Genomic DNA, 26,283 nt, shown 5'->3' with positions numbered 1-26,283 from the left:
AGACACAGCGGTGGGCTTGCTTCTACAGCACTTCTGGAAGTGACCCACCATGGAGGAGCTGAGGCAGATTGCTGTGCGTGCGGGGCATTGGGCTTTTTCCGGGGGATGGCGCCCCACACAGTAACCGCAGGGGGCACGGCGGCCTCCAGACTTGGAGCCTTTCAGACCAGCGCGTGCTGCTGCTGTTTCTGCTTCTGCTGGCTCTTCCCCCTTGCTGTCAGCTGGCTCCGGCTCCTCCCCAAGTCTATTCAACTGAATCAGCTTGGGCCCCTCTGAGCCAGGGGCCACCGCGCAAGCAGCAGCGCACCGCTGCGTCTCTCACTGCCGCCTCACTTGCTCCTAAGCTCCTTCACACTCGATATGCTGGTACAACTTTGGAACACCTCACGTTATAACACTGGAGCATGCAAACCCACCATGAGCTTACGTAGCAGCATATACTCTGAGATGTCTTGTTCACACGCAGGGCAATTGAACTCGCATTCAATAGCTTCCGCGGCACAAAGTTGGAAGAACTTTTTCATGGGTTCTCCCGCTGCTTGCTTGCTGGTGAAGAAATCCTCCCAAGTGACAACCTGGTTCGCAGCCTGCAAAACTATGCCGGCGATGGCATCCAGTGCCTCCTTCGCCGTCAGCTGCTCCCACTCATCACCAGGGTACCTCGTGTCGATGGTGTGTTGGAGTGGGGGGCACACAGTTGAGGCGTATGTGCAGGGTGGCGGTTCTGTCCGCCCAACCATTAAGCAATACCCAGGACTCCATTGACCTCCTCCAGGAGCGGAACGCCGCCGCGGTCCTCTCCCCCTCACACTTCTCAGGGGTGACCGTAGCAGGTGGCCTAGTGCTTCCTGGCGCCCTGGCGCTGCTGACTAAATTGGAAATCCCGACCACCATGTCTTGCAGGAACTGCTGCTGAGCTTGCTGCGTGGGTGGGCTTTGATGGTACACACACCGGCGTCCACCGCGAGGAGTGCTGAGTCTGGGCCTCTGGGCTGCCATCTCGCTGCTGCTTTGGTGGTTACAGTTGTGTCACGGCAGGATCCTGCTCACTGCGCCATGTGAGAGGTCCAAAGAAACACCAGCTTCCTTGTCCTTGTTTACTGGAGTAGACGTGATACAGCCTCGCATGACAAAGGGGAGGCCGTGACTGCCTTTGTGTTGGTAGTGGTGCGAGGCGCGAGCTGGCGCCGGACAGTACAATGTTGCCACGTCTTAGGTAATACATCTCACACTAACTTTTTGAATTATCAGTGACTCATCCTATAAGGGGCACAGAAAATGGGGATGCAGAGGCCAGCTTAAATAGTGAACAAGAATCTAGTCAGTCCGTAAGGCCCAAAAGGAAGGCACGGAGAGATTCAAAAGGATGCTCAGGGACAATCTCAGTGATTTGTAGAAGTTGCTCTCCTCATGAACACTTGAACATACAGATAAAGCCGGTGTAACCACCCAGTTAGCGGTTTTGCCTTAGTGGCTTCACATACGTCTGGCTACTGTGACAGGGTCAGGGGCTAATCTATCTGGAAGAGGCATGCAGCGACCTCTACCTCCCCGAGCTGCTTCTATTCTCTCTCTCCTCCTAAATAAATCTTCTTCACTTATAAAATGCTACACTCTGAATACCATATTCAGAGGGAGGATCTAAAATAATTATGCTACACCCTTCCTTTAAAATAAAAGGCAGGGTAAGGGTTAAACTGAATAGAGGTAAAGTCAATATACCACATTATGACAAAATAAACTCAGTGAGGACTTGCCCTATACATGCTACACTCGTGACCTATCATAGTCAGAGTGAGGATTACCAAATTAAAGCTTCAATTTCCTTTAAAATAAAAGGTGAGGAAGCTTCACTTCCCTTTAAAAATAGAGATGTGGACTCATTTAAAGCAACTCCATAAAAATGCATTGGATAAAGGTACCATTCTCCACAATAAAGGAGACCCTAGTACCTTTAGCTAAACTTTAAGTAGTCCTTATTTACTTCTCAGACTTAAGCACTCATTGAAAATTTTTATTCCTCTAATTGTTCATTGCAATTTTAGAATTGCAATCTTTTGTGGGGAGCGTGTTAGGAATTAAGGGTTGTTTAGAAGTCGCAGGGTAGTTCAATAGCTAAAAAGAATATTACTGACAAAGAAAGCGAGCTTGGAAAGAGATTCTGGGGTCGTTCTGGAAATTATGAGTTGGCAACTTGTAAGCCACGCGGTCAGTCTCTGCAACTGGCGGCCAGTTCAGACCTCCCGTCTTGTCTCCACAATACCTCGCTTATAACTACAACTTGGTACAAGAAGGGATCGGCCTCACACAGCGCTGACCGATTTCGGACTACTGACTCTGAAATCCCTCAACATCCTAAGCTAAGTGACTCACAGGTTAATTCTCTGCTGGGGCCCTATTGTGGGGATTTAATTGTTAGTGGGTGCTTAGCAGGGTGATCTACCTATAACAAAGAGGTGAGTTGACCATATGTGAGATCGGTCTCAATGTGTTGCTCTTAACCGTTTCATTGCTAAATGCTCGCAGCGAGCGTTAGGCGTATTTGCTAGTGGTGCTAAACGCTCATCGTAGCTCCACCAAGACTCAAATTTCCTCATGTATGAGAGTGTTCCAACACTAATTCTCACAACACAGGATTGCCAATTGAGTGGGTTCTTCACTAAATTTGGTGGAAAATCATATCAACCCAGCGCGGCAAATCTATGGACGAGTAACTGGTGGATGTTCTTGCCCAATATAGCGGCATATTTGCATAGCTTCACTTATCACCAGACTGATTCTTTGAGCAAATAGTTGTAAATAATGCAGTTGGCAATACTCCCTTGCCAGAATCTGAAGGAGAGATGTCCGCAGTTACCTCAATATGGCTGATCATCCCGCACGCACCGACGTAAGTGTTAACATTCAACACTCCCTGAACGTGCATGTACATTCACAAGAGAGGCATACATAACCAACTCCTATAGATCTGGATCTCCTCTTTCCAGTGGTGTTTTTGGTTTTTAGCTGTGATGAATAGTTTTTGAGATACAGAGGTTAAAAGACACCCCCCCCCCCCCATTGGGCTGCCTGACTGCGCCTGAGGGGATAGTCGCGTATGCACCGCGCACAAGGAAAGGGTTAATTAGCAACACTCTCTCTCTCTGTCTGTCTGTCTCTCTGTCTCTGTCTGTCTGTCTGTCTGTCTGTCTGTCTGTCTGACTTTCTCTCTCTCTCTCTCTCTCTCTCTCTCTCTGTCTGTCTGTCTGTCTGTCTGTCTGTCTGTCTGTCTGTCTGTCTGTCTGTCTCTCTGTCTGTCTGTCTGTCTGTCTGTCTCTCTCTCTCTCTCTCTCTCTCTCTCTCTCTGTCTGTCTGTCTGTCTCTCTCTCTCTCTCTCTCTCTCTCTCTCTCTCTCTCTCTCTCTCTCTCTCTCTCTGTCTGTCTGTCTGTCTGTCTGTCTGTCTGTCTGTCTGTCTGTCTGTCTGTCTGTCTCTCTCTCTCTCTCTCTCTCTCTCTCTCTCTCTCTCTCTGTCTGTCTGTCTGTCTGTCTGTCTGTCTGTCTGTCTGTCTGTCTGTCTGTCTCTCTCTCTCTCTCTCTCTCTCTCTCTCTCTCTCTCTCTCTCTCTCTCTCTCTCTCTCTCTGTGGAAGCTTAAGAAATAAGATCGATGAATTGCAGTGCCTCACTAAAACAGAGGACTTTGATGTCATTGCCATAACTGAAACATTTATTGAGGGGTTCACTCGGTCAAAGATCTTGGCGTCACAGTCGCGTCTAACCTCAAGGTTTCCCAGCAGTGCAATGAGTCCATTAAAAAAGCAAACAGGATGATGGGTTTGATTAGGAGAAATTTTTCATTCAAGAATAAAGATGTTATACTACCTTTGTATAATAGTTTCGTCAGACCTCATTTGGAGTATGCCGTGCAGTTTTGGTCTCCCCACCATGCAAAAGACATTGCTAAATTAGAAGGTGTTCAGCGTAGAGCAACCAAGATGATTCCTTCATTACGAAACAAACCCTACAAGGAAAGGCTGTCACATCTAAACCCGTTTTCTCTTGAAAAACGCCTCCTCAGAGGAAAACTGATCGAGTGCTTTAAAATACTTAACGGTTTTACCAACGTGGATCCGATCAAGCTGTTTGTGATGGATGATTCGACACAAACAAGAAATAATGGCGCTAAACTCAAATGTAGACAAGTTCATTCAGATTGCACAAAATTCTTCTTCACTAATGCTGTCGTTCGAGATTGGAACAGATCACCACCATCAGTAGTGCAGTGTAACTCGATTGCATCGTTTAAGAATAATCTTGACCGCTATCTCCTCCATCTCAATGTTCACTAGGTCAGTTTCAACGCCATGGTGGCCGCATAATAACTGTCACTTAGGTTTAGGACAGACCACCTAGTTTGGGCCTTAGGGCTTGTGTGGTCTGGTTATCTATGTAATATGTAATTCTCTCTCTCTCTCTCTCTCTGTTTTTGTTTTTTAGCTGTGATGAATAGTTTATGAGATACAGAGGTCAAAAGAGCGAGCACTAGCGTCCCTTGCTGGTGGTGCTAAAAGCTCGCTGCGAGCACCAGTCGCACTCACAGCAAAAAACACACCCTGAATGTGCCTGTACATTCGCAGGAGAGGCTTACATAACCGAATCTCATAGATCTTGGCCTCCTCTTTCCAGTGGTGTTTTTGTTTTGTAGCTGTGATGAACTGTTTTTACATCGGTTAAAAGAGATCCCCTTTCCCCGCTGGGGTGCCTGAGCGCGCCTGGGGGGATAGCCTCGTTGCGAGCGCTTAGCAAGGAAAGGGTTAATACTTACCAGCACATTACTTCATAATCTCTTTATTTGATATCATTCATTAATTGATTTAACATATATTAGAAGGAAAGACCTGAGTTAGGAAATAAGTGTTGGCTCACAGTACCTATTAATTATTAAAAAATTTAAATGGTGTATTCGTACATCATATATTCAACTGATCAGCTATCAGGAAACATTCCTCAGAAAAAGGGCACCTTTGTGGGCAAATTCATTTTCACCTTGATAAAAAAGTAGACTAAAGTCTTCACACACTGGCAGGAGGAGGGGAAGGGTAGGTGTGCTGGACCAGCCCACCTACCCTTCCCCCTCAGTTGTCCTTGGACCTCAAGATGTAAGTACTACTCACGCTACAGTCAGTAGTTGCTACTCTACCAACTTATTGGCCTACAGTCTACTATAAAAACATACTGCCAGTTTGCTAGTACATGAGCTGAGCAAGGGTGGAGTGAGTCTGCCCAGTTATTTCCACTGTTTACAAGTATCAGCTGCATCTGGTTTACTTATTAGTCCCCAAAAGTTCCCTCAGTTGGGGGGAAGGTGAGCCAAATCAGAAAGTTGATCAGCTGTTCGCAATCAAAATGGTGACCATTTACTGGATACAACAATCATAGTAAAATGAAACACTCACAGAAGGTAAGAAGATGCAGCAGAGATTACACCGGCCACTCAAATAACTATGATGTGTCCTTTGTTAACAAACATTCCCCCTCCCCTCCCCCAGCCAACACAACCCCCACATAAAGACCAGGTGGGCATTTGGCAATTGCTATCATCTTAACAAAAATTGGTAGCTCAATTTTGTAACAATGCACAACACTGCAGGGCTAGAGGATCAACCAAACAGAGCCTAGAGTGAGGTGAGCAAATAAGAACTCTGGCGGAGTAGGGGGGAGAGTATACGAGGCGCGGGAATGGTGATCTATCCACAGCGAGACATTTGAATAATATTCTATTTTATTTTTTATGTAAATTTCGACTTACGACCAAACTGTCTGTTCCGAGCCCTGTCATAACTTGAGGACTACGTGTAATTGTCACAAAACACTATACATTTCAGTATCATCACCAGGTGATTGTCCTGGAGGGCTGTAGGTGACATATTTTATTCATTCTTTTCAGTATTTACTTGCATGCACAGATGTGCCACATTATTGTCGTTGTGTGTTCTATCAATGGGTTGCAAATAACTTTTAACATAAAGAGCATCACCTCCACTCTAGAGTTGCTGCAGTCTTTGTTGAAGAGTGAAATTGAATCAGTACATGAGGTGTAAATAAGTCTTCCACTTAGCAATTTCATCAAAATTTTCTTTTGAAACAAGGTATCTCAATTCTCCAATCAAATTTCTTAGGTTATGAGCATCTAAACTTAAAACTTTTAGCTTAGGTTTAAAGTTAGTTGTGCATGTGGTGTTACTCTCGTTTTTACAATTAGGCATCAGTGGTGCTTGGAAAATTTCACCTACATTGGTAGCATAATTCAGAATAATGGTGGGTCTCACCAGAAAGTCTTATGGTGAATTGGCTTGGCCCACAGTATTATGGACTCACTCAGCACGAATATATGGCTTTGATTCTTGTGCAGAAGGACAAAGATCTGGATCTTCAAGTCACTTGTGCTCCCTGTCTTACTCTATGGCTGTGAGATATAGACACTAAATGGTTACTTGAAGAGGCAGATTGATGCCTTTGGTGATAAGTATCTGTGCAGAATCATGAGATATTGCTGTAATGACTTTGTGTCATGCCAGTGACTACTCCTTGAGACTGATGTGACATATATTACCTTGCCTTGCATAGATGAGAAGGGGGCCCACATGGAGACTTGGCCGGAGGAACTCCCAGTCTTGGCGCCATAGGGCGGGCGAGACAACAAGCCCCCCGCCAGTTTATGCCCCCATTGATTGATTGATCAAGGGTGCTGCATGATATGCATTTATATGGCCAGGATGAGGAAACACATTTGAGAGCAGTTTTTTGATTGAGCAATTCTGCACTGCTTCATTTAGATGCCTTTCAAATCTAGCTGCTCCAACAGAGGCCAGGTGCAGTCCATCCCTTTGAAACAGTCCACCCTGGTCATAGAAATGATAGAAAGAGTCAAAGAATTCCAAGGGGAGAGAGAGAGAGAGAGAGAGAGAGAGAGAGAGAGAGAGAGAGAGAGAGAGATTCACTTTTGAAATAGAAAATTACCATTTTAACCAATGATTTTGAAGCTTTAACTTGCAATGAACTCGTCATTACTATTTGTGACTGCTCTTGATTTGATAACTAAAATAATTATGTCTTGTCCTACCCTGTTGTGCCAAGGACACAAGTTTGTTGTTATGTGAAATTTGTATTAAAAATTAAGAGGAAATTTTAAAGTGAGTTCCATAGGGTTCTTATTTTTGGGTAAGAAAATATTACAGTATTAAAATAAAGATATAAAATAAATGTTAGCACTTACATTTTATTTTACAGTTGCTAAAGAACTGAAAAGAAAAAATAAGCTTCCTCAGCAAGCAAAGATGAAAGGCAAGTCTTTTTATAGTATAGTTGAAGATTTCAAGAGTCCAACTTCTGCAGGAAAAAGGCAGCCTGAAGAGAGTAACAGCATCAACAGCTTGGCCATGATCTTTGGCACACCACATTATGAAGGCTTATATTCCAAGGTCATTGGGGGTGCTAGGACAGTGAAGAGGGACAGATATTCATGCAGAGAAAGTGAAGGGATAACTTTCACTGAATTTATGAAGGAAAAAGTATAGTGTGCTCTTATCAACATTAACATCTCAGTTCCTTCAGTAAAAGTTGTATACATGTACCTTCCAATAAAATAATTTTCTGTACTGACTGTTTAGCCTCCTACTGTATTAACTATTGGGAACTTGGCAAATTTGTCATTAAACAACAGCTATGGCTTCTGTTGCAGCAACAAATAGGAACAAATTATAATATTAAGTTATTTATAAAGCTATGTAAAATTTACATAGTACCCCAAACTATATGCAAGGTAGGCAAAGGTGGGTGTATATACGCTATAGCTGTGTGTGGCTGCAGTGCTCATCTCCGAACAGTTGGTCCTTTAAGCCTGTGGTAGGTACGAACCAATTACCCTGTCACACAGGCCAATGTAAAATACGGGATAGCCACAGCTTACCTTCCCCAGTTTTACCCAGGTACCCATTTATTGACCAGCTTGAAAAGGAGGATGAACAGCTGAGTGAGCTGCACACCAACTGCCTCAGCCAGGATTTGAACCCGGGCCTGCGAAGTCATAGCCAGGCACTATAACCATGGAGCAAGGCAAGCTAACAAAATGCTTATCCTTTCATGTAAGATCTGAACTGTGCACAAAGCCCCAATCTAGACTTAACAATATACTATGAAGCAGCATTTAAGATTAAAGTTGTATGGCACAGCAGAGATAAGGGACAGGTTGAATCCTCAATGATAGGACAAACATCTCGTCGATTATTTTTCTTAATGGGTTTGCTTGAGCTTCATTACAGGAATGAAGAAAGGCAATGGTGAGCCATGTTCCACAGATACATCATAATCAACATCATGCTGATGCATCAATCACATCTCTTGCCAAATCATTTTCCTCAAAGTTAGGCAGTCAGTATCTTCTCTGATCGTTTTTTTCACCTCCTAGATACCAATCACATACAAGTGCCCTGTCTGCCTTCATATGGAGTATGAAATAAAGTTAAAATCAAAAGCTTTTGTTTCAGCTTCCCTTCTCTTACTAATAGTCTTTTACCTATAGTGAGGCCCTGTGTCTAGCGATAAGAAGAAACTGAAAAAAATGTCACTAGTTCTGAAACTGTTAGTTTGGGGGTAAACTCTAAAAGGCAAAACAATAAAAACACTCGAACTTTTCAGATGATCTTTTTTTTTTTTTTTTTTTTTTTTTTCCATTAAAGGATGTGGCTCAAGGGCAACAAAAAGAGTACACACACACACACAAAAAAAAAAAAAAGCCTGCCACTCGTCGCTTCCACAAAAGTAAAAAGTAAAGAGTACCCAAAAGAGAGGTCAATTTTTGGTGGAGAGGTGTCTTGATACACTCTTCTTGAAAGAGGTCAAGTCATAGGCAGGAGGAAATACAGATGAAGAAAGACTGTTCCAGAGTTTACCAGGGGTTTGGTCAGTATAGGGATGAGCATGAGCAGAAAGTTGTGTGCAGCGGGGCCGCAGGAAGGGGGGAGCCATGCAGTTAGCAAGTTCAGAAGAGCAGTCAGCATGAAAATATCGATCGAAGATAGAAAGAGAAGCAATGTGATGGCAGAATTTAAGAGGTAGAAGGCTGTCAGTAAGAGAAGAGTTGATGAGACGAAGAGCCTTGGACTCCACTCTGTCCAGAAGAGCTGTGTGAGTGGAGCCCTCCCACATGTGAGATGCATACTCCATACAAGGGCGGACAAGGCCCCTATATATGAAAAGCATCTGTGCGGGGGAGAAGAAATGGTGGAGACGATACAGAACGCCCAACCTCGAGGAAGCTGATTTAGTAAGAGAGGAGATGTGAAGTTTCCAGTTGAGATTTTGAGCTAAGGATAGACCGAGGATATTTGGTGGTGAAGGAGGTGACAGCTGGGTGTTGTCGGTGTTTGGATGGTTGTGTCAAGTTGATAGGTGGAGAAACTGGGTTTTAGAGGCATTGAAGGACACAAGGTTCCTTTTACCTCAATCGGAAATGATATCAAAGTCTGAGGTTAAGTGTTCTGCAGCCTCCAGTCTGGAGTCTTGTAATTCCTATTGAGAGGGTCTTCTGTTGAAAGAAGTTGAATAATGCAGAGTGGAGTCATCAGCGTATGAGTGGACAGGACAGTTTGTTGTGGAAAGAAGATCATTGATGAATAACAGGAAGAGAGTGGGTGAAAGGACAGAGCCCTGTGAAACACCACTGATAGCTTTAGGACAGGGGTTCCCAACCAGAGGTACATGTACCCCAAGTGGTCCATTTGCACTTCTCAGGGGGTACATTGGGTCCAAGAGAATAACTGCTACTGTACAATACATGTAATCTGCATTCAAAATGCACTGTCGTTTTTTTTTTTTCGTTTTTTTTTTCCTCATTTTAGTAAGCAAAACTGTTTAAATTATATCATCAGTCTACATATACAGATTTCATTATAAAATAATATAAAAATATTACAGTTTCATTGTTTTTTATCCTAAAATTTTAGGGCTACACGGGAACCTAAAAAAATGCCCAAGGAGTACAGAGGAAGAAAAAGATTGGGAACCCCTGCTTTAGGGGAAGAACAGTGACCGTCTACCACAGCAGAGATAGAACAGCTGGAAAGGAAACTGGAGATAAAGGAACAAAGAGAGGGATAGAATCCGAAAGAGGGCAGTTTAGAAAGCAAAGACTTGTGCCAGACTCTATCGTAAGCTTTTGATATGTCTAGCGCAACTGAGAAAGTTTCACCGAAAGAGCTAAGAGAGGATAACCAAAAGTCAGTCAACCCGAGAACGTCAGCAGACCCTTTTTAGGGCTTTCATGAGTCATGGCTGTGGAACGGTGGACCCTAAATAGGGCTCGCCATAAAACACCTAAGTCGAGCTAATTGTAGGCGGTGGTGGCATAGCACAACCCACTATGAACGCCCTAGGTCATTGTGGTGGGTGAGTGATCTTGAGGTGGGCTTTTTTGTCATAGGTGGTGCTGTAAGATCATGGCATACTCAATTAGCTATCCATACAGTAATCACTTGTCAAATTCTCCATAGTAGACTAGATGCCACACGTCACGACTGTTTATTTTGTAACAAACACCACCCAAAAAGAATGGAGTTTGAGTAAAAGTAAATGTTTTTAATGGTTTTATGGTTATGAGAGGAGTACTCTGATGTATGTTCCATGCTTTTTTCTTAGTCTCAAAATGCAGTGTAATTTTGCCGTTTCTCGGCCACTTCTTGGCTTTCCCATAGCCGAAGCCCACAGGTTAAGAGAGCAAGAAGATGGCCAGTAGAACGCCTCTTGTGGAACCCATACTGGGGATCAGATAGAAGGTCAGAAGTGGATAGGTGCTTTTGAATCTTCCGGTTAAGGATTGATTCAAAAGCTTTAGATAGGAGGAAAGTAAAGCTATAGGGCGGTAGTTTGAGGAATTGTATCGGTCACCCTTCTTAGGCACAGGCTGTATGAAGGCATACTTCCAGCAGGAAGAAAAGGTAGATGTTGACAGGCAGAGGCTAAAGAGTTTGACCAGACAGGGTGTCAGCACGGAGGCACAGTTTTTAAGGACAATAGGAGGCACTCCTTCAGGTCTATAAGCCTTCTGAGAGTTGAGGCCAGAGAGGGCATAGAAAACATCACTCTTAAGAATCTTAATAACCGGCATAAAGGAGTCAGAGGGGGGATGAGTAGGAGGAATATGCCAAAAATCGTCCAGAGTGGAGTTGTTACAGAGAATTTGAGAGAAGAGTTTAGCCTTAGAGACAGATGAGACAGCAGTGCTGCCGTCAGAGTTAAGGAGAGGAGGGAAAGATGAAGAAGTGAAATTGGAGGAAATATTTTGGCTAGGTGCCAGAAGTCACGGGAAGAATTAGAAAAAGCAAGGTTTTGACATTTTATATTTATGAAAGATGTTTTGGTAAGTCGAAGAATAGATTTGGCACGATTCTGGGCTGAAATATAAAGGTCATGGTTAGCAGGAGTGCGAAGGCTCTGGTACCTTTCGTGAGCTGCCTCTCTATCTTTGACAGCACGAGAACAAGCATGATTAAACCAAGGCTTTTTAGCATGAGGAGTAGAGAACGTACATGGAATGTATGCCTCCATTCCAGAGACAATCACCTCTGTAATGCACTGAGCACACACAGAGGGGTCTCTATCCTGGAAGCAGTAATCATTCCACGGGAAATCGGAAAAAAAACATCCTCAGGTCATCCCACCGAGCTGAAGCAAAATGCTAGAAGCATCGATCGCCTCTTCGGTGGGTCCAGACGATGAACAGGACCGATTGGACAGAATGCAGAAATAAGGTTGAGATCGGAGGAGCCCAACGGAGAGAACAGTTTGACAGAGTAAGCAGAAGGGTTTGAGGTAAGGAAGAGGTCTAGTATGTTGGGCCGGTCTCCAAGGCGGTCGGGAATACGTGTAGGGCCCTGAAACAACTGCTCTAGGTCGTTGAGGAGAGCAAAGTTGTAGGCTTGTTCACCAGGATGGTCAGTGAAAGAGGATGAAAGCCAAAGCTGGTGGTGAACATTGAAATATCCCAAAATGGAGATTTCAGCAAAGGGAGAGTGGGTCAAGATGTGCTCCACTTCAGAGTTCAAGTAGTCAAAGAATTTTACATAGTTAGTAGAGTTAGGTGAGAGATAAACAACACATATGTATTTAGTAATAGCATGACAATGAAGTCTTAGCCAGATGGTGGAAAATTCTGAAGAGTCAAGGTCGTGGGCACGAGAGCAAGTGATGTCGTTGCGCACGTATGCGCAACCAGTGGCGTCACCAGGGAAAAAAATTTGGGGGGGCTTTAGCCCCTAGGTAATGATGGGCGTCGGGCGAGCGCAGCGAGCCCAACCAGCTGGACCCATTCTAGGGTTATTTTGAGGCCCAAAAAAGAGATGAAAGTAGAATTAATCTTTATTACTTGATAATAAAAAAAAAAGATGATAAAAAAAGAATAAATGTAAAATTATAATATATACTCAGGTACTTTCCTTATTGAACGTAAATAGGTACATGGGATACTGGTAGTTAAACAGAATAAGATCATTAATATGAAAAGTAACTTAAGCTTGACCGCCTATGCTCCATGTTAAGTATGGGTTAGTGACATGCGCCGTATGGTGGATTTTCCCAAATTTGATTGAGATTGTATTGGAAGGGAAGCAAATTTGTCCACTACTACATCAAGATCAAGTGAATCTACCACACCTTTTTCAATTGAAATTGTACCCAGACTGGTCAGCCGTTTCTGACCCATTGTTGCCCTAATGTATGTTTTAACAAGCTTCAATACAGAGAATGATCGTTCACATTTAGCATTACTTACTGGGAAAGTGAGAGCCAAATGCAGTAAATTCCAGAGTGTACTGAAACCTTGCTTTAGAGGCTTTAGTTTATCTAAAGCATTAGATATGGATTTAGCATCATGTAGTGTTCTCTGAGCAACAAGAACTTCTGCATGGAGGTTCTCACTTTCAATTTCATATTGGTCAGCAAGATATTTCAAGTCATTTTCATTTAGAAAGTTTGGGGATGAAGGATGACATGCAGATACACCAAGTAGAATATGCTTTGGCTCATCAAACCTGTGCCCAAATTCAACGAGTACCTTGTCTAGGATGGGATAGTAAATACATCTTTTGCAGTGAGATTTGGGATCTTTAGCTCTTTCAGCGGGGTCTCGTTGGCCTCTGGTGTCAGTTACAATGGATCCTAACACCCGTGATGATGGCTTCCTTTGCCATTTTGAACTTGAAGGTTCTTGTTGAGTTACAGTTATGTGTCTTGTAGCAAATTCAACTGCCTTTTCCCAAATGGCATTGAAATGATCATCTGAAGTTCTTCTCTCATTCAGGATTTTATTGTTTCCTGTGACATGTTAACTGCGCAGCAAGATCCATATCCTCACTCTGCCAAACCTTTGAAAGTGGGGTTGTAATGTCAAATACTTCAATAAAATTAATCAGTAAGAAAACGGTCTCAAATTTATTCAAGGACTGTTGAAGTCCAAAAGCTAAGGCCTTTTCATCACCAGAGCGTCCATGGACAGACAAATCTTCTAGAGTTTCTGTCAGGATCCCATACCGTTGGAAAATTGCCCTAAGGGCCTTATGGTTATATTCCCATTTGTGCTGGCACACTTTGGGAAGCTCAACAACTGGTAATTTCTTGTCCCTTTGGATATCTATAAAGATGTCATGGCGCAAGGTTGAACTACGGATGAAATTTATCAGGGCTGAAATAAAGTTAAAAAACTCGGCTACCTCTGGTAAGCAACCAGCAGTGTGGGTTATCACCAGCTGTAATCTGTGTGCAGAGCATGGAACATAATAACATGGATTTTTGGCAGATTCTCTAATCAGAGCCTGCACACCCTGATGCTGCCGCTCATTACTGATGTAGTGTCATAACACTGTGCTATGAGTTTATTGACATTTAATCCTAGCTCCCTAAGTTTCTCCAACAAAACAGTAGCCAGAGAATCAGCATCAAGTTCCTTTAAAGCAATAAATCCTAAGAATCTCTCGCACAGTTTCATCCAACACGTACCTGATACACACTGAGTTGCTCAGTAACACTGACATCCCTAGTTTCATCAGCTATTACAGCAAAAAAAGGTGCTGATATGGCTTCTTTGGCTATAATGTCACTTACACACTCAGCAACAGCTTGCAAAAGAGAATTCTGGCTGACCCCTGAAGTATATTTGGCATTGTTTGGAATCTTTTTACCAATTTTTGAAACTTTTCTGACTCCCTTTTTAACAAATCAAATATCTCTAGAAAGATACCCTTATTTAATGAATTTTCAGATTCATCATGACCCCTGAATGCCATATTAGATTTAGCTGCTGTAATGACAATGTTTAAGAGTGTTTTAACATAGTCTCTGTTATCCAGAACCTGCTGTTTGTGTTGGCTATCAAGTTTCTGATGAATGTTACCATGCTGCTGTGAACTCTTGAAGTTGATCCACTTTTGCATTGCATTTATATGATACGTGGATTCTCCATGCTTTAATGCTTTTTCATGCATCTTTTTCCAGACTCTAAAGCCATCGTTGGTGAATGTTACTTCTTTGTGACCAACACTACCGCCAAAAAGTCTACATGGAAAACAATAAACTCGGTCATTAGTCACAGAGTATTCCAGCCACTCATACCTTTTATACCACTCATATTGGAAAGACCTGGTCTGAGAACCGGACTGTAATTTAGGATACACTTTAAGTCTCGGCTGTGTGGGTCCCTCTTCTGGCTTTGTGGCTAGATCCTGCACCTGCTCTTTAACAGGTGTTAGTATGTCAGCATTGTCAGGATTATCACTTGTACTGGGTTGTACCTAAAAAAGATGTATGAAATATGTTAAACTGTACCAGAAAAAAAAAAAAAAGTTATAGTCATAAATAATATTTTGAAGGTCGAATTTCTGGTTCCAACAGTCCCAATTCCCATTTAAAATAAATAATTGAAATTGAATTTATTCATGCACCAACCCTCGAGGAGTATATGGCGCTCAAAACATACTCTCAGAGCGTTTGGGGGGGGCCATGGCCCCGTGGCACTGGCCCCCCCCCCCTGGATCCGCCCCTGCCTACAGAATACTGAAAACTTATTCGCTTAACCTAGGATCGAGCTGACAGTGGCATGTCATTGCAAGCCTGCTTGTTTTTTAGCCATATTACAGACAGCGGCAGTTTTTCTCTTGTAGGCCTATTACCTAACGTTAGAAACAAAAAGTTAAATACGTCTTTTACCTTAAAGTTCGAGATGACTGTCCATCTATCCGGGAGACTATCCCCTTCCTGTGATAAACACGTCAACACTGAAGCGAAGCATGGACTCGACTGACGACTGCATGCCATAAAAGAAAACGAGTCTTACTAATAAAAAATGAGAGGTAACTATTTTGTTTATTTAATGCTCTGATGCAGGGATGGTTCAGCAGAGGTACCGATGATTCTATAGAATAATGAATAAAATAGAATATCTGTATAATAGAGCATACAAATATGGAGATCTGTCAGGAAACATATTTCAATATCTAAGTGAAACCAATTTTTTTTAAACCCGAAAATAAGGTTATGCTTTGACATGTAAAGTGGCCCAAGTGGGCTAAAACTAGAGAAATATTAATTTTTGAGGGTAGAAGTATTTTTGGGGGGGCTGAGTCCTTGGTTTGGGGGGGCTTAGCCCCCATAGCCCCCCCCTGGTGACGCCACTGCACACAAGTGAGGCTGAGTGCCTGATCGGATATCTCGGTGATATGGATATTCTCTCTCTCTCTCTCTCTCTCTCTCTCTCTCTCTCTCTCTCTCTCCACTGAATGAAGTGAATATCTATTTTTTGATAGAAACCTACCTCTTGTTTGATTTACATTGTTTTTGTTTTATGCGACCTCTTCAAGGACACAATACTCGCGTAAATCGAGAGTTACCTGCAATTCCCACCTCATGGCCGCTCCGCAAGGTGACACTCACTGTGAGGCGGCGGGCCACGCCGGACGGAATTTCAAACAGCCAACGGCCATCTGGCCGTGTCGTGAGGCCGCGCCGCACAAATTAAACACACACACACACACACTGCCTTAAAGCCTCTAGCTCCACCCACTTTTCGGCCGCCGGACAGGCCGCATCGTATAGTGTGTGTCCACCTTAAGTGACAACACAAGGGAGTACCTATTGGGGCCAAAACCGTATTTGGGGCAGGGAGATCCACCAGCTCAAGGAAACCTCGGCCTGGGACACTGCCTGATGAAGGAGCTGACTACGTAGACCATAATTATCACAACACCAACAGGAACGTACCTGTGGACAACTGGTTCACCTCAGTTCCCCTTGCAATCCTACATATCCACCGTCTGTAACATCCCCATTGATGTTCAGCGTCCTAATGGAGCAATGGAGCAGGCGGTGTTGTTCAATATCAGCTCTCACATGGCACGGTGCAGGAAGTGTCCACGGAAAGATGTTAGGAAAAGCCGCAATGTGTTCTTTAGTTGTATAAGAAGGCTCTCTGCAGATGCCACATCCTCCTTCAGTGCCTTGACTGCATTCCTCAAATGTAAGTAATAATTTTCTATGAATTGCAACTGTACTAATGCACATTTGTACAAATATACTCCAGATTTTTTTTTTCACTAATAAAATATCTTATGCTCTCAATAAGCAATTCTTCTGAGAGTCTTGTCCACTGAGGGTGAGCCATAATTTATTGCAGGGTCTTCAAAGTGAGAGAAACACACGGAGTGTATCACATGTAAACAAGGTCTAGTCACATGAGACACTGTATGTTTTTATGACACTATATTATAAATGGTACCTACATGTGTAATTGCTTTATTGAATATTTTTACCTATATTAAATAGTTGAATTCTTGCTTTTCATGAAAAACAGTGGTTTACTTTGAATATTTCCTCATCACCCAATATGGATTCTGATTTGATTAAAAAAGGTTGTTGACAACTTTCCATTTGAAGACGGTCATGATCGTCTGACTCAGGACGTCGGAAAAGGAAGATGGAACATACAATCGACGACGGAAATCATAGACATCGCCGGAAAATGTGCTAGTGTAACAGCGCCTTAACAATTTTAAACAGGTCAGTTTTTCCGCGAGGAAGAAAATGCTAGATGTATCATAAACTATTTTAAACTCACCGCAACACCTTCAGGAGAAATGGGAAAGGAATCTGAGAGAACTTCAGGTGTCCACCGATCAGGATCAGTGGAATGGAGGTATTTAAGTTGTTCCTTCATGGACCACGTCAACAGGTTCTCCTCCTCAAGACCCCGAGATTTGAAATACTTGCGTTGAATAGTTTTTTGACGTACATGATTTTGATATCTCTTGACATCTCTGAAATTTGTTCAATCTCTTTGTAAATTCTGTAAAATATAAACTCTCTCTCTCTCTCTCTCTCTCTCTCTCTCTCTCTCTCTCTCTCTCTCTCTCTCTCTCTCGATACATTTTAAGAAATATATCATGCCACACATTCTCTTTAAATAATTATCCTGAAAAATACATAAATTTCCAAGGAGTGTTATTGAAACAATTTGCATTAACATTATAGCACATTATATGATCTTGATATCTCTTAACCCTTGCAGTCTGCCTAGATTATACCAACATCCAGTCTGTTTGGGTCAAATTTGACTCGCGCTTAGAAATTGACACTTCTTCGCCATACATAGTACTACCACTAATACTATAGTCCAGCAAATCTTAAGTGGCGGCTCTGACGTAGACAGCCCACTAGACCCTGTTGCCACGTCTCAAACTGACCTCGCACACTGTGCCTCTCTCTCTCTGTCTGTCTGTCTGTCTGTCTGTCTGTGTGTGTGTGTGTGTGTGTGTGTGTGTGTGTGTGTGTGTGTGCGAGAAAAGTGGGGGTGTACTCTCATTCGGGTAGTATGGTGCACGACAATGCATAATAGTAATAATAATAATAATAATAATAATAATAATAATAATAGTAATAATAATAATAATAATAATAATAATAATAATAATAATATTAATATTAATAATAAACCTCTTTAAAAAAATCACACCAAGACTCTTTACCCCTTGGGTGGTGTGGAAATAAGGTCAAAGTGTAATATTTTAATGTTCTTAGCGACCACTCCTTCCCCACTCCCTGGCCATCCCCAGCGGAGCCTCACCATTCACCTGCGTATGACTCACATCAGAATTTGCTTGACGGTCCTGGCATTCCATATATAGGTACAGTCTCCATATTTTATCATAATTATGCCATATGGCTGACACTGTATGGCAGATGGCAGACACACACTAAAAAATGGCAGAAATGCGATAAGTAAAGCAGGCAGAGCAACTGGCAACTGCGATGCGTTGGGTTGAGAGGAGCACGACTCATGGCTCAGACTTGAGCTGACAACGCCGCGGAGGCAACTCTGCCAAGTGTTGTACAAATTTCTTTGTATTCACTCACAGATAGAGAGTCAATCATAAAAACCATATTTGTTTTTATACTAGAGTGAGAGAGAGAGAGAGACAGAGAGAGAGAGAGAGAGAGAGAGAGAGAGAGAGAGAGAGAGAGAGAGAGATTTACATAGATTTACATAGAAAATCAGACCACACAGACCCCATGGTCCAGACTTGGTGGTCTGTCCTTAAACCTAAGTGATTTTAGATTAATCAGAAGACTCCAAAACGTTGCATTTCTACTCTAGTTGATATTAAGTTGAAGGAAGTGACGGTCAAGCTTATTTTTAAAGGAGTCAATCGTGTTACACTGGACCACTGATGGTGGAAGCTTATTCCATTCTCGCACTACAACGTTGGTGAAGAAAAATTTGGTGCAGTCTGAATTTACTTGTCTACATCTGAGTTTTACGCCATTGTTCCTCGTGCGCAAAGTGTCATCGATCATAAACAATGTTGATCTGTCTACATTCGTGAAACCATTAAGTATTTTAAAACATTCGATCAGTTTTCCTCGGAGGCGACGTTTCTCAAGAGAGAACATGTTAAGGGTGGAAAGCCTTTCTTCAGAGGATTTGTTGCGCATGAAGGGATAATTTTCGTTGCCCGACGCTGAACACCTTCTAATTTAGCAACATCCTTTGCATGGTGGAGAGACCAAAACTGTACTGCATATTCCAAGAGGGGTCTGACTAAACTGTTGTAGAGCGGGAGTATTACATCTTTATTCTTATATAAAAAGTTTCTTTTAATGAAGCCCAACATTCTGTTCGCTTTATTTGCTGCATCGATGCATTGCTGTGAGAATTTGAGGTTTGACGCGATTTTGACCCCCAAGTCCTTGACGCACTGAACGCTTTTGAGTTTAACGCCGCGCATTTCGTAATCGAACTTCTTATTCCTCGTTCCAACTTGAAGGACCTGGCACTTGTCTACGTTAAAGGGCATCTCCCATCTATCCGACCAAGCTGAAATTTTGTGCAAATCCTCTTGGAGGCTTTGCCTATCTTCGTCAGTGAGAACCGAGTTACCAATCTTTGTGTCGTCTGCAAATTTACTAATGCGGTTATTGAGTCCAACATCCACGTCGTTGATGTAAATAATGAAGAGCACTGGGCAAAAGAACCGAGCCCTGAGGGACGCCACTAGTGACCGGCGCCCACTCTGAGTTAAATCCGTCAATCACTACTCTTTGTTGTCTGTTGCTCAATCAATTCGCGATCCATTGGTTTACTTGACCATCAATACCTATTTGCTTTAATTTGTAAAGTAATTTATGATGCGGGACTTTATCAAACGCTTTCTGGAAATCAAGATAGACTACGTCCAGTGATTTGGTTACGTCATAAACAGTGAAGAGGTCGTTATAAAAGGTTAATAGATTTGATAGGCAGGATCTTTTATTCCGGAAGCCATGTTGTGAGTCCCCAATTAATGAGTGGCTTTCAAGGTAACTCACAATTTTGTCTCTAATTATGCCCTCAAGTAGCTTACCTACAACCGAAGTTAGACTAATGGGCCTGTAATTACCTGGTACTTTTTTGTCTCCTTTCTTAAAAATCGGTGTCACGTTAGCCTTTTTCCAATCTGAAGGGACGATGCCTTGTCGCAAGGACATATTGAATACGGTTGTGAGGGGGGAGAGTATTTTGCTCTTTGTTTCTTTCAGCAGAGTTGGATATACTTTGTCAGGTCCAGGACTTTTATTTGTTTTAAGTGATTTGAGGGCTTTAAGGGCTTCATCGGGTTTTATTTAAAAGTTAGACAATGCATGCTCGGGATTTACATTAGTACTGGTGTTGTTGTTGGTGGTGGGAGGACTGTTATTATTAAACACCGAGGAAAAGTAATTGTTTAATAGGTTTGCAACGTGTTGGCTGTCAGTCACTAGTGCACCGTCGCTGTTTGTTAAAGGTTCAATTCCACTTCTGATCGCCTTTCTGTTGTTTATGTAACTGAAGAAGGATTTCGGATTATTTTTACAGTTGGCTGCAATATTTTCTTCATATCTACGTTTTGCCTGAAGCACTAATCTGTTTACTCGTCGCCTGGCATCATTGTAAAGTCTAATGTTTTCGGGTGTGCTTTGCTCTTTCTTTAACCTGTAAGACAATTTTCTCCTTGACTGAGTGTTTAATTTCGCTATTAAACCAAGGTGGACTTTTATTAGTGTTAATTCGCTTCTCGCACAAGGAGACAAATGTGTCCTGCTGAGTGAGTAAGTGACTTTTAAAGCTTAGCCAGGCGTCCTCTACATTGCCGTCATCTGATAGTTGCATATCTATTAGTTTTCGTCGGATTGCTACGAAGTTGGCTCTTTTGAAATTGGGCACCTTTACTTTATTTTCAGTCACCGATGTTTGAGCTCTAATGTCAACGCGCACTAGTTTGTGATCGCAGGAACCGAGGTGTTCTCCTACCGAGACATTACTGACTAGGTTATCTTGGGTCGCTATAACAAGGTCAAGTATGTTATTTTGTCGAGTTGGTTCAGAAACCATTTGGCTTAGATAATTTTTCTCTAGAAATTCGATCATTCTATGGGACTCACCTTCTGTACCCGACAGTGTCGCCCAGTCGATATGGGGGAGGTTAAAGTCTCCAAGTATCAGTGAGTCGCTGTTATTAAATGACTGCCCTAAGACGCTGTACATTTCAAGATTGGCATCGAGTGATAGAGAGAGAGAGAGAGAGAGAGAGAGAGAGAGAGAGAGAGAGAGAGAGAGAGAGAGAGAGAGAGAGAGAGAGAGAGAGAGAAGGGTGTGAGAGGCACGGTACGCGAGGTCAGTTGGAGACAGCACCAGTGTCTAGCGGGCTGTCTACGTCAGAGCTGCCACTTAAGATTTACCAGACTATACTACCAATACTACTACTAATTCTACTATTACTACTACTATCAATACTACTACCACTACTACTACTACCAATACAGGTAACTCTCGATTTACACGAGTTTGGTTTACGCATTTTTTAAATAACGCAGGGTCCAAAATCCAAATAAATATTTAATTTACAGGTTTTTTTTCACTTATACACAATATTTTATGGAGTGGCCACCAGATGTCTCATGCAACTGGACTCACACGGCGCCGCGGCCACACAGCTGAGCTCAGTTCTTCCCGCGCGCCACTTGAACAACAATACAGTACCCACGCTGCCACGCTACTCAACAATAAGGGTGGGCAGGTACCGGTACCAGTACCGGTACTAACGGTACCAGCTATATGGTACGGTACCAGCTATATGGTACGGTACCGGTACCGGTACCCAGGGCCAGGGAGAGCCATCACTGGGCCCTGGTACTATGAGTGTCATTGGGCCCCTACCATTTGGCGAGCGAAGTGAGCCCATCCAGCTGGGGGGATCAGGATTTTAGAATTTGACCAATTTTAAGAGCCAATTTAAAGCCATAAATGTTCACTGGTAGGATGTAAATTCTGTTCATCTTGCCGTATTGAAGCTTTATTTATGACTTGCAGTTAACAACTTATTTTGTTATTACATTTCGTAATAATAAACTGTAGAAACTTCTATTATATATATACATATCATGTTTATGGTGTGTTTTGCATATTAGTATTCTCTCTCTCTCTCTCTCTCTCTCTCTCTCTCTCTCTCTCTCTCTCTCTCTCCATTTACTCTCCCATTTTTTTCCCTCCTGGTCGGGTGACTGGCCCCCTTTGAGGCCGGGCCCCCTTTGAGACCGGGCCCTGGTGTAAAGATACCAGCTTCACCCCCCTCTCACGGGCCCTGCCGGTACCAATACTAGCCAGTCGCTCATGGTGTCCCTCGATCATTTCTTCCTCACACAAGTGAGGCTGAGACTGAGTGCCTGAGTGGATATCTCTGTGATATGGGTATTCTCTCTCTCTCTCTCTCTCTCTCTCTCTCTCTCTCTCTCTCCACTGAATGAAGTGAATATCTATTTTTCGATAGAAACCTACCTCTTGTTTGATTTACATTGTTTTTGATTTACGCGACCTCTTCAAGGACACAATACTCGCGTAAATCGAGAGTTACCTGTACTACTACTACTATCAATGCTACTACTACTACTACTACTACTACTACTACTACTATTTCAGCTTCTACCACTACAACTACCACCACTACTACCAGTAATACAACCAACACCTTTATCATTATTATTATCATTATTATTATCATTATTATTATTATTATTATTATTGTTAGTATAATTATTATTATTATTATTATTATTACTATTATTGTTAGTATAATTATTACTATTATTATTATTATTATTATTATTATTATTTCTTTGATTATTATTATTATTATTATTATTATTATTATTATTATAATTATCATTATTATTATTATTATTATTATTATTATTATTTCTTTGATTATTATTATTATTATTATTATTATAATTATCATTATTACTATTATTATTATTATTTTTATTACTGTTACCATTATTATTATTATTGACATTATCACATTGCCTATTGTTGTTGTATTCATTGTTGCCTCGTGTGCGATATTTCCCATGATTACATGCTCGTAATATATAGGGTCAAAGTTGACCCGAGCAGACTGGATGTTACTTTTTCTACTACAAAAAAACTAATGGGAATTTTCATTTATCAGCTGAATATAAGAAACATTCACATAAAGTCAGGAAAAGTCATGAATTATGAAGGCTCTGTCCACAACGATAAGAATAATAAGCCCCGGTAGATTAGCAATGGGTCAAAAATGACCCCTAGCAGACTGCAAGGGTCAACCCCTCAGAAGCGCAAAAGTTTTTCTTGAGTGATCCCCTATAACGCAAAAGTCATCGAAAAATACACTTTGAAACAGAAAAAGTCATAAGAGATGTTTTATAGAAAATATTCTGGTGCACCCTGCAGTGAAATATGTTTCTTTCTAGGTTGTCGCATCTGGCTGCCGTTCCAAGATTCCTGAAAAATTACAACTTTTTACTGGTGCGATGTACAGAAAAAATTATTGAAGAAAAGTTGCTCATCTTATCATAATGGAGTCTGAAAAATATGGTTTATAATCTTTGACCAGGAAATTTACTCCCTGCAGAGAGCCAAAGTTGTGGTGAAACTCAATTAATAATTTTGGTAAATTTTTGTAGTTTTTCATTCTGAAATGAATCTCATTGAATAAAAGTTGTAGAAAATTATCTGTATAACTCAACTGTGAAATCAGATTATGATTTGGACTGACCTGGAATTCCATGATTCCCCAAAATTCCTTTTTACTGGTGCGACGTACAGGAAAATTTATTGAATAAAAGTCGCTCATTTTATCGCGGTGGCGTCTGAAAAATATAGTTTATAATCTTTGACCTGGAAATTTACTGCCCACAGAGAGCCAAAGTTGCAGTGAAACTCAAAAAAATAATTGTTGTAGTTTTTTATTCTGGAATGAATCTCACTGAATAAAAGTTGTAGAAAAACATCTGTATAACTCAACTGTGAAATCAGATTATGATTTGGACTGACCTGGAATTCCATGATTCCCCAAATTCCAACTTTTGCTTCCCACTTCCCTGAACACTCCTGTAAACAAGATATTGGTTCATCTAGAACATCATGTATATCAATGGAGGTGTCAAGAGTACCAGCACACACACGACAAGCAGAAACTACAGGAAGACCACTGAAACAGATCGGCTGAGGGAACATAATCGCTGCGCAGACGCCATGATGCGTAGGCAGGAACTGTAGGCTATTTTTAGCATGGAGTCGTCTAAGGGGCAAAACAGGTGCCAGTTAGTCACTTAGCATTAACATATACATAGTTACGCACACCATGCAATTTCCAGAGAGCTTCTTGCTCTCCGGCGCTAACGTCATGCTCGTCGCCCACGTCAGAAAAAAATATATGACGCCAGCGGCAGTGGCGTCGTTAAGGGGTTAACTTCGCTGATTTTTTGCTCAATTTATTTGTAAATTATGTCATATATGTATAAATTTCTCTCTCTCTCTCTCTCTCTCTCTCTCTCTCTCTATCTATCTCTCTCTCTCTCTCTCTCTCTCTGAAATGTTTGCAAGGCTAGATTTTAAGAAATCCACCTTACCACACATTGGTATCATCCCTATGTGTACCTTTCTTTCTCTTTAAAGGAACCACATACCTCAAATCTAAATTACTGGTGAATCTTTGCTACAAATTTTATGGGCTTTACTTAGGGAAATAAAAAGACCAAGCCATAAGTTTTATTCAGATCTAGCCAATAGTATTTGAGAAAAAAAAAAAAAGTTTTATATAATTGCATCTCCTTGGATTTTTGGCAAGTGTCTTATATTCTGACCATATATGCTGCTGACAGTGGTGAATGGTGCTGAAAGCAGTGCGCCATCCACCTCCACCAAATTCATTTTAACCCCTCTATCTTCCTATAATCTGATGAGAGCCCTCACTCAGTCCAAAGCCACCTCAAGGCCAGTGTCTATCAGCCTGTCCCAGAGGGTAGATGTATGCTCATCAATCACCCCATATAGAGCTCCTTTTGACCACCCCCCTCACCATTCCACCCCCTTCACATACACTACTATGGGGCCAAGAAAGCTTCTCAAAGAACCCCAGATTGAAGCCATATGTGCACTAGTTAGAGATAATAAATCTAACAAGGAAACAGCTGCAACTATGTAAAATTCTTTGGCTATTTCAACTCTAAAGTGGAACACATCTTGACTCACTCTCTCTTCACTGAAATTTTCTTCTTAGATTTCAATGTTCACCACCAGCTTTGGCTTTCATCCTCTTTCACTGACCAGCCTGGTGAACAAGCCTAGAGCTTTGCTCTCCTCAACGATCTATAGCAGTTGGTTCAGCACCCAACATGTATTCCCATCACCTTGAAGACACAACCAACATTCTAGACCTCTTCATGACCTCCAATCCTTCAGTTTATTCTATTAAACTGTTCTCTCCATTCCACTCCTCCAATCATAACCTATCTCCGCATTCTGTCCCATCTCTCCTGAACAGCCTCTGGACCCACCGAAGAGGGAGTGATTTGGTCATTTCACTTCAGCTCAATGGGACGACCTACGGTTGTACTTTTCCGATTTCCCGTGGAATAGTTACTGCTTCCATGACAGAGAATCCTGTGTGTGCCCCGCATATTACTGAAGTTATTACAGTAGAACCTCATTTACCGGCATTCAAAACAACGGCACCCTCAAAATGATGGCAAAAATATGGGGCCCAAATTTACCTTTTTTTTCCCTGTAGCACCTGTGGGATAAGTGTTACACATATCAACTGGCTGCACCGAGTCTGCTCAACTTGCTGACAGCTCAGTAGTCAGTAAATATACTGATCCACTGCATGAGAACTGGTTTTCCTACTTTGCAAGAATATGGTGGACAGATAGCATCACAGAGTGCAAATTCACAAAGTAGAAACCATCAAAAAACATGTATTGAAGGCAGAGGTGGGCAAGTGCGGCACTTAGTGCGGTAGTACCGCATCACAAAAAAGGTACCACACCACCGCAAACTTTCTGAAAATACCACACTACCGCGGACCGTACTAAAAAATCCTGCGGTATTTTTTATGTATACTTAGAAAACTATCGAACACATTTGCAGCGCAGCATGCTCACAGAAAAGTTTTTTTTTTACAGTGAATCGGACTCAATCAGTCAATCGGTATCAGTGATTTAATCAGCGCGGGGTGAGGAGGGACGGTGGCCGACGCAGGTGAAGAACAAATTTGAATAAAATGAGAACATGTGTTTTGTTGTTTCCGTGACCTACTAATGTATTAATAATGTTTTTTTTAAGGTTAGAGTAACAAAATCCCCAAAATAGGCAGACTTTCCCAGTGTCCAGGAATGTAACCCCCCTATTACCATTGTTTCCTATGGG

The 26,283-nt window shown here is 42.0% G+C and overlaps 1 protein-coding gene across 1 annotated transcript in view; it reads right to left on the bottom strand.

The window, feature by feature from the left end:
• Positions 1-14,128: 14,128 nt before the first annotated feature.
• Positions 14,129-26,283, bottom strand: part of LOC126980940 (zinc finger MYM-type protein 1-like) — a 42,654-nt gene continuing 30,499 nt past the window's right edge. Inside the window, exons 4-5 of the mRNA XM_050831398.1 lie at positions 17,137-17,335; positions 14,129-14,818 (exon numbers count right to left, since the gene is read on the bottom strand). Coding sequence (XP_050687355.1) covers positions 14,129-14,818; positions 17,137-17,335 — 889 coding nt within the window. The remainder of the gene's footprint in view (positions 14,819-17,136; positions 17,336-26,283) is intronic.

This window comes from Eriocheir sinensis, chromosome 46, assembly GCF_024679095.1.
Source record: "Eriocheir sinensis breed Jianghai 21 chromosome 46, ASM2467909v1, whole genome shotgun sequence".
Lineage (NCBI taxonomy): Eukaryota > Metazoa > Arthropoda > Malacostraca > Decapoda > Varunidae > Eriocheir > Eriocheir sinensis.
This window is presented reverse-complemented; position numbering and strand designations above follow the sequence as displayed.